Source organism: Hipposideros armiger, unplaced genomic scaffold, assembly GCF_001890085.2.
Source record: "Hipposideros armiger isolate ML-2016 unplaced genomic scaffold, ASM189008v1 scaffold_1398, whole genome shotgun sequence".
NCBI classification, from domain to species: Eukaryota; Metazoa; Chordata; class Mammalia; order Chiroptera; family Hipposideridae; genus Hipposideros; species Hipposideros armiger.
In genome coordinates, this window is record NW_017732748.1 from 213674 (window position 1) to 223282 (window position 9609).

Consider the following 9609-nt stretch of genomic DNA (forward strand, 5'->3'; position numbering starts at 1 on the left):
CACACGATTTTTACATGTCACAAAACAGTATTCTTCTTTTGATTTCTTTTCAACCTTTTAAAAATGTGAAACCGTTCTTAGCTCTTGAGCAGTACAAAAACAGATGGCAGGCCGGCTGAGGCCCTGGACCACGGAGGGATGGCTTTGGGTTTGGGAGTCAGGCAGATGGGGGTTTGAATCCTGGCTCAGCCATATAGCAGAGCTTTCTTGGCCTCATGCTCTGCGGGGGTTCTGCATCTGTAAAGTGGAGGTTAACAATCAACTACGTTCGTGTGAGAATTAAATGAAATAGAGGATGCTACCGCTGCCGGCACAGGTGACCCATGGTTCATACTCAGAAAGCTCCAGGACCCTGAGGTCTGAAGGCCCCAGAGACAAATATCTCTACCACAAGCTTTGACAAACAGAGCGTCCATTCAAGAGCACTCACTACTTCCATGTCACCAGCCATAGGGGATATTGCAACAAAGAAAACTGTCCCAGGAATGAAAGGAGATGGTGGGGGGAAGACAGAGACAAAGGCAAATCAGTTCACCAGATTCTGCCAAATCAACAGTAAAGCAAAGTGCCCCCACCTAGGGGAAGAGCCCCACTGGGGAAAGGAGAGCCCTGGTATCTGTAACATTTGGATGCCAACACGACAACTGTATTCAAGTTACTGGGAAGAGTAAAAGAAATGAAGAGGCTGTAAGGAGCACAGTGCCTGGCCCTTGGCTGGCACTCCTTAAATGTTCCTGCTGTAACCACCATCCATCTATGCAGACTTGGGACGAGTGCCAAATCACAGCCTTCCCAGGTTTCTGAACAAGCGGATGGCAGGAAGGGGGTAGTGTGCTTAGGATCCCTTAGAAGCAGATTCCTGTACCAGAAGAAAACCCTGGGACCTGGGACCCTCTTTCTGGTCCCAGGGCACCCTTGCCTAGGCTGTTGCGGCTGCGGATGCTGCTGACAAAACTCCCAGGGAAAGTTTCACAGAGCACCAGCGTGGACTTTGAACAAGTGACAGCTGCAGCGAGAAGAAACAGGGCGGTCTCCACAGGGAATGCCCTGAGCCCTACTGGGCAGCTGGGGTTCAGGGTTCCTGGTCTGCAACAGGCTGGCCTCCAATTTACAGCCTTCAGGGAGTAAATACCTGATTATGCAAAGTAGTTGAAATAGTCTTTTCAAAACAAAGAAGCCACCAGTACTTGAGGGGCTGAACTTTCGAAGTATCAGGTCCAGTGGAGGGTCAAGGAAGAGGAGTATAGATCAATATATCAATAATATATATGTATTGGGGGAGGAAGAAACTTTACCCTTCTAGGTTCTTCTGGCTGGTCTAGTAATCAAATAAACATGATACAAATTAACAAGAGAAAACAGCCAAATTACACACTGGCATGGGAACCCCACATATATGAGGGAGTCAGAGGCCCCACCTACTCACACATGAGAGGTTCAGAGGCAGAAAGTTAAAAGGAGGTGTATACAACATTCTGAGCTAAGGTGCTTTGGGACTCCAGTGGGGAGGAAAGTCATTCAAAGGACATAAGAGCAGATATTCAGTAATGAGAAGTTTGCACTGCCCTATAGATCAGTCATAAAAATTAAATTTTTTTTTTACGGGAGACATTATGTTTCTCGTGACCCCGCGGGGTATCTAGTGCCTTCGGCTCAAAATAATTCACATGCCAAAGTGGTACATCTTGGGGAGGCCTGTTCTGAACCCCTACAATATATAAAATAAATATGTCAATAATAGCTAACATTTAAACATCTTTTACCAGGTGTCAGGTAATTTACACGCTAAGACACCCATTATCTGACTTAATCCTCACAACTCCCCTAAAGGACAAACACTATCATTGTCCCCATTATACAGCCGTGGAAACTAAGGTTTGTGGACGGTAACCAATCAGGTCACTTTAATAGGACTAGTAACCCGAGCCAGGCACTGTAATTTCCAGATCCTTCCTTCTCATTATCGCTCCCTGTCCCCTCATCTCTGCTCCTCTCTTCCCCTCTTTGGAATTCTCTCCCGAGTCATGCGGACTTTCTGGGCCCAGCAGAAGCCGAGAGAGCAGCCCTTCCACCAACCTCCTTGCAGAGCAAAGGCCCCAACCGATGCCCGGCGTGAGCACGTGCTCGGAAACAGGAATAGACGTGTGGATTTGTACATATACCTGCAAGCACCCATGTCTGGGGGTGCACAGGGCCCCCACCTTCCTCCAGACTGCCCTCCCAGCTTGCACCGGACGGCTCCCCTGCACCCCAATCGCCATCATGCCCGCCCGCCACCCAACCCGCTGGCCCTCGGGGCAGAGCCCCGGACGCCCCCAGCCCGCTTAGTTACCCAGTTGCGGGCCCGGAACGCCTGCACGCATCGGGAGCCCAGCGCGCCCCTGCCGCCGTACACCAGCACCCGGCGCGCCTCTCCTGCAGCGGCCGCCATCCTGTTCCTCTCGTTCGGCTCCCGCAGCTCCGAACACCGCCCCCGGCGCGCCCCGCCCCGGCCCTGCCGACCAACCGGGACAAGAGGGACCGCGCAGAGGCCGCGCCCCGCGCCGCGCCCGCTACTGCCGCCTAGCGCGCGGCCGCGCACCGCGAAGAAAGCCACCTTGAAGGGCGGGAGCCCTCCGCCACGCCCCCAACCCGGCTGGCCCGCCCCCGGGGTCGGGCGAACCAGCAAAGCCCCGCACNTTCAGGCAGGGTTTACCAACGGACGCTTAAAACCATTAGGTTTTCAGAATTGAGGATTCTCAAGGTGTTTGGGAACAGGATATTCACACACGATGCCAAAGTACCATCCCACAATTCACTTACTAATTGCAGACAGAAAAATGTAGCTTTCCAACCTAAGTGTATCAGCTACAACCTTAACTAAGCATCAAATTTGGCATCGCTATGGATGGGGAGGTTGATCTGACATTATGAGAGTCCCGCTGTGATTAACATGAAGTACACATTACTCAGGAAGAATTCTCGCCTCCAAAATATTTAACCTGAATCTAAGAAAGTCCCTAAACCTGTATTCCAGCTCAAAGCAAATACACGGGATACAGGAACAAGGTAAATGATACCTTAAAGAAATGGTTAGACAAATTCATATGCAGGACCTTCTATATGAAAATTGCCCTTACTCACCAAGTTTAACATAGGGAAAAAAAACAATCTAAATTAAGAGACTAAAAACAACAACAAAATGCAGTATATACACCCTGACTAGAATATGTTCAGGGGAAAAAAAAAACCATAAAAGATATGAGATAAATTGGGAAATCTGAATATGGGTCAGATATTATTAATCTTACAGAATTACTGTTAATTTTTTTAGATGTGATAATGGTATTATGGAAATGTAGGAGAATAGGCTTATTCCTTGGGGATGCATGCTGAAATATATTAAAGTGCCAACTTACTTTCAAGTGGTTAAGAAAAAGATTCACAGAGTACACACACGCAGGGAAGCCAGAGAATGCAAATAGAGAAAATGCTAACAATTACTGAATCTAAATGAAGGAAATGGGGATGTTCACTGAACTGTTCTTTCAACTTTTCTGTATGCTTGAAAATGTTCATAATAAAAAGTTAGAAAACGTACTCAGCTTTAATAAAAAGAAAAAAAAAAACAAGCTCAATTTTAAGTCCTTTTGACCTTCATAATCTTTCCGTTTCATACACACCCCCAATTCCCAGTAATAAGCCCTGNCACATAACTTGCCTGGGTCACCCAGCCAGGAAATAGCAGAGCCAGACTTCAGACCCATGGCACTTGACTTGGGTATCCTCAGCCAGTCCAGCCCTCAGGTGTAGGCTGCCTGCAGAAAGGAACCTTCAGGGGGCATGGCAACTGCTTCCACTTCTGTTTATAGAAAACCTTCATAAGCTGAGGGGAAGTGAGGGGCTCTGCACCGCGTCTCTGGAATCGGATTACGCCAGTTCAAAGTCCCACTCAGATGTTTACTGGCAGGGAGATCTTGGGCAAGGCACTGGACTGGCGTCCGTGAACGTGAGCGGGCACAGGTGTCAGCTGGCACCCAGTGTGACGTTAGAGCTGCTCTGGATGTAAATAGAGCAGGACTGCAAGCCTGGCTTATGCTGGGTCTTCTCGGAAGAAAAGGCCAAACAGAAAAGGCAATACTCTGCAAGCCTTTAGAATCAAACAGTTAGATCTCTGATGAGAGCATTGTCCTACAAAATCATAATCAACGTAATGATGATGCAAGGGAATAAGGAATTGTATTAACTATTTGATGTCTGTATTTCAAAACTGTAGCCTCTAGGAACCTCGCCAGGGTACATCTTATTAAATTTATAAAGACAGGAAGCTGGACCAATGACAAATATACATTATTTATATAGATGAAGGAAATATATATATTTGTTCTGTATATTCAAGAAAAAAAGGTCTCTGGGAATAGTTATATTTACCCAACAATTAAATTGGAACAGGGACATTAGGGATATTGGAAAAGTAGCTCTATTAAAAACATAACACATAAAGCTGAAAACACATACACACAAACAGAGACATGTTAAAAGGAAACCATATATGCAGAACTTGGTTCTGAACTGGGTCTGACTGCTGTAAAGGATGTCCTGAGACAACTGGTGAAACTTAAATGGGGTGCAAGGATTCAATGGCAGTCATGTTTCAGTGCTAGCCTAAGGATTTTGATGGTTGTAGTGTGGTTGTATAAGAGATGTCCTTTGTCCTTTTTGAGGAAATAGACCCTAATGTACTCAGGGGTGAAGGGGAAATTTATTCGAATGGCTCAGGAGGGGAAAAAAAAAATTCCTTTGTACCATTCTTGAGATTTTTGTGAAGCTTGAGATTATTTCAAAACCACACACACACACACACACACACACACACACACACACACACACCGTTTAAGGGGGAAATGGCACCATTTTTAAAATAGCTATAGTTAATTAAAATTAATGAACCTCATGAATGAAGTTCCAAGGCTTGAACAAGGAAGTGACAGATTCAACAGCAGTAATATTGCAAGATTTTAAGAAGAAAAATGGTGCTTAGGGAATATAATAAAAATAGCCCATGGTAATTACATAGCATGTATATCATGTTACCATGAAACCGCCTCCTTACATACTTGATAATTTATCTGTTATGTTTATTATTTATTATCTGTCTCCACCCCTTTAGTATGTAGCACCATAAGGGCAAGAATCTTATTTTGTTCACTGATGATCCCAACCAAGCCCCTAAAACAGTGCCTGGCACATAGTAGGTACTCAAAAACATTGGTTGGATAAATAATGATAAAGTACTTTTAAATTCATTTCTACTGAACGCTCATATACAGGATGCCAGACATGTGACCTATGCTATACTAATCCTCCACGACCCAGAGAGAAGACTGAGGTTCAGAGAGGTTAAGCAACTTGTTCTAGGTCACAGAGCCATGAGTGACAGAGCCAGGTCCCAACCCAAGTCAACCTGACCCCAAAACTCCCTCTTTCCACCATATGTTGCTCCTTCTGGAATCTGTAATTGGCAACTTTCCCAAGGCCTCCGCCAAAAGATGGTTATGAAAAGGCTGCGCCCTTCCACTGTGGTGCTAATTAAACTGCTGCCACCCCAGCTTACAAAAATATGACTACTTCTCGCAGAAGCCACAGGCAATGAGCACTTCGTGTCTGACCCGTGGAGGAACTCATAAACGTTCCCTTCTCTCCTCCCTTTCCTTCTCAGATGATGCCATGGGGCCAACCCCTGGGTTCATCTAACATGGCCTGCTTTCTGAAGCATCAGAACTACACAGAAATCATGAAGGATGTCTTAATATTATCCCTGAGTAGAATAATATTCAAGAAAGTTTTGTTTCCAGCAACTCTGGGGGCATCCAAGAGGGGGTTACATAAACATCCACTCCCAGGGCCTTGCATGGGATTCCTTTTGAAAACCTTTGGGCACTGGGGCCAGGTTCCTCCTGTTTGGCTGATTTTATAATGCAGCAGTTCAGGGACACTCTGTCTATGACAATGTTCTCTGGAGCCAGAGTGAGTGTCCTGCCTTTAGGTGGAGAGCTCCTGGTGCTTGTACAATGCAACTGTGCAAGGCAGTGACAGGACATATCACAGCTCTTTTACCCCCGAGTTGGAGTCAGGATTTACCTGCTTCTGTCTACTATTGACCTGGAGAAAAAGAAAATCTCTCCTCCCAGGGCCCATGTGCAGGTCTGCAAAAATGGGGGCATCAAAGTACTTTGTAAACCGTAGAGTCAGGAGGTTTGATTGGGTCTCATGGACAAACTCTATTCTCACTGTCACAGAGGTCTCCCACAGAATCAACCCAGAGAGTCAATTCCCAAGCCGGTCATAGAGAAAACCAAAGAACTATACACTTGATCTTCGAACAACATGGGGGGTTAGAGGCCCCAACCCCCTACAAAGTAAAAAATCTGCATATAACTTTTGCCTCCCCAAAAACTTAACAGCTAAAGCTTACTGTTGACCAGACGCCTTACTGATAACATAAGCAGTCGGTTAACACATCTTTTGTATGTTATATGTATTATATACTGTGTTCTTACAATAATATATGCTAGAGAAATGAAAATAGTATTTAGGAAACCAAAAAGAAGAGAAAATACATGTACAGTGCTCTACTGTATTGATTGATACTGTAAGTGTACACTGCCTGTTTAAACTTAAGATGAAAAAAAATCCTTGTATAAGTGGACCCATGCAGTTCAAGAGTCAACTATACATCACAACCAATTAAGATTCTTTTATATACCCAGACCTTCTGAAATAAAAATGAGTCAACCTATGGGTTTGGGTGGCTAGGGAAAGAAAGAGACAGACATTAATTTAGCCATGTCCACACATTCAGCTGTGTTGGATTGAGGATTTATGGGCCCGGCATCCTTAGGAAAACAGGGGTGACCAAAACATGGCTGCCTGCTCTCCAGCAGCTTACTGTGTGTGAAAGAAGCACAGGACCTGAGACCTAGGCATCGGGCCGTCGCTCATAGCACGTTTCCTTCAATACTTTCTACCCTAGAGGAAAGATTTTATTATGCCCATTTTACTGATGAGGAAATTGCGGACCAGAGAAATCAATAAATGAAATAAGTTCTGTAAAACACCTGATGTAATGCCTGATACATGGGCAGCGCTTGGCAGTGTTTAGTTCTCTGGCTCCCGCCCACCTGCCGTCCCACAAGCATTCCATCAACACCCAGGGCCTGGGTCTGTCTCCCAAGCTCAGGCTTTTCTTCTTTACCTTGCGGGGGCAAAAGGGACTGCTAGACTTCTGTGGGATTGGTGGTAACCGAATGATGGAATAATTAGATATTATCTCATTTTAGATGCTGATAGAATGATTCATCACCTCTGATATTCAAGTGAGGTAGCTCTAATGCATACAAAACATGAATATTCAAATTTAAAATAAGACCTCTAGAATTCCATAAAGAGAATAATACCTCTTTCATTCCTTTAGGATTCACATTTTAAATCTTTGCTTATCCAAGTTTATCTGATTTTTTTTTAGGCCCTCTCTAGGTCTATCCATAAGCTCCGTAGCAAAGCAGTGAGGACAGCACTTCCTGACTACGTGACCTTGGCTGAGCTATTAAACTTGGCATTTCTTCATTTGTCAGAGTGAGAGAGGGTTTCCACTAGCAGTACCAGCTAGAACGCATATATGTGCCTGGCGCATAGTGTGGCTATTGTCATTTACTGCCATGGGTCATATGTATTTATGGTCATAGATTTCAAGCTGGAAACTTATATTTAATCCTTAAGTCAGAGATCTCTAAAGCTTTTGGAAACTAGTTACAAATATGAGAAGCCAACAAACAGCAGCTTTCCTGGGGTGACACTGTGTGACGGGACCAAATGTGGAATCACCCCTCAAAAAATCATTAATGGAAGGAACTGAGGCATTAAAACTCCCCAGGAAAGATTTGAATTTCTAAATAATGACATATATTAAAACTAATAAGATCTCAGTTACCTGGGAGATCCTAAGCCCTAGNAAAATCAGCTTTGGCTGAAAACCACTGCCCTAATACCATTGTAACCTTCTTAACAGCAGGACCCCATATTTTACATCTTTGTGTCACCCTTCACCCAAACACAGTGCCTTGTACACAGCACACACACACACATTTATTCAATAAACGTGTGCCAGGTAAGACACGCAGCAATACATCGTTCGAGAACAGCATGCACCCTGCAACATATTTTATTATCAGAAGCCTCATTACCAGCAATAGAATTGCTAGGAGACTGGATACAGAGGAAGACAACATTTATTCAGCGCCCTCTGTGCTAAGTGTTATTTCAGTTTACTCCATACAATCCTATGACAAATTAGGAAACTGAGGCATGAGAGTCACTGGCCCAGAAGAGTAGATATTTGAACCCAGGTCTCCAATAGTTAGAGTTCTGCTTAAGCACACCTCCATTCATCATGGCAAGGGCTTGTGGAAAATCAGTTGTTTCCCATAGAATTTTTCAGCTTAACCCCTAAAACACCCAATGTTGACATGGGTCCATCATTGGGGGCAGATATACAACACAAAGGTATTACACATATCTTGCCTTCTCAGAGCATGCTTAATGTTACAATAAGAATAACTAATATTATTGGTCACTTATTAATGTGCCAAACACTCTTCTAAGCCTTTTATATGCATTGTGTTATTCATTACCAGAAAAAAATTTTTTTGCTATTTCAAGGTCATTGTGATGAAGATGAGCTGTTGTATTTCAAAGACCTAAATACCAGCCCTAGCCCTGACCTCCAGTTTTCTCATAAGAAAAGGGGCTGGAATAGTAGTACCTCCCCTGCCTGCCACAAAGGGTTACTGAGCATTGTGGGAGAGCAAGCATATGACAAAAGCCCTTTGTATGGGGTAGAGCTCTGCACAAGCTTCGGAGGCTCTCTTCTTTATGTTTATTGTGGAGGGACCACAGAAGTGAACCCCAGTGATAGGGATGAAATCTGACGTCTACCTTCCCATGTCCCTCTGCCCCCATGGGGCCTTCTGGGTGAGGTTCCTGAAACTCCTGTTGGTTAGCAGCTCAACCTCCTGAACCCCCTCCCCCACAGACTTCTGTGATCAAATAAGGAATTTTACTATGACCCTTCTGCCCAGTTTTGCTCCCCAAAGCTATTGACAGTGGTTGTTGCCAGTCTCAAAAGACATTAAGTTGACATTTAGCAATGGATTAAAAGTCAAAATTTAAAAAGCCTCAGTATAGGATAAAAATTAGGGAATATTTCAATCCTAGTGCCTATAGATTAAAAGAAAAAGAGAGATCATCACTATTAGAAGAGAGAAAGGCCCATCAGGGTGATTATTATTTGCTAACACATTAGAAAAACACATTCCTTTCCCATTTTAGTGAAACCAATGGCAGGGTACAGAAAAGAGGAGTGTAAGTGTTGGGGTCCAGCTTGCCCCAGAAGCCACAAATGGACCAATGCTGCAATGTCACCCACAGCAGATTCACCCAGTGATAAACCCAGGAATCAGGAAGCCTTGTTTACACATTTCAATTACAAGCCTCGAGCACAGAGGTCATCTCATGGTATTAATAACAGTTGTGGGGATTCTGACAGCAGTGACATTTTAGAGAAAGAAATGC

General features: G+C 44.3%; 1 protein-coding gene across 1 annotated transcript in view; it reads right to left on the reverse strand.

Moving 5' to 3' along the window:
- Positions 1-2556, reverse strand: part of LOC109377429 (dihydropteridine reductase-like) — a 17340-nt gene extending 14784 nt beyond the window's left edge. The window contains exon 1 of the mRNA XM_019633767.1: positions 2333-2556. Within this exon, the coding sequence (XP_019489312.1) occupies positions 2333-2431 (99 nt within the window). The 5' untranslated portion in view covers positions 2432-2556. The remainder of the gene's footprint in view (positions 1-2332) is intronic.
- Positions 2557-9609: the final 7053 nt, after the last annotated feature.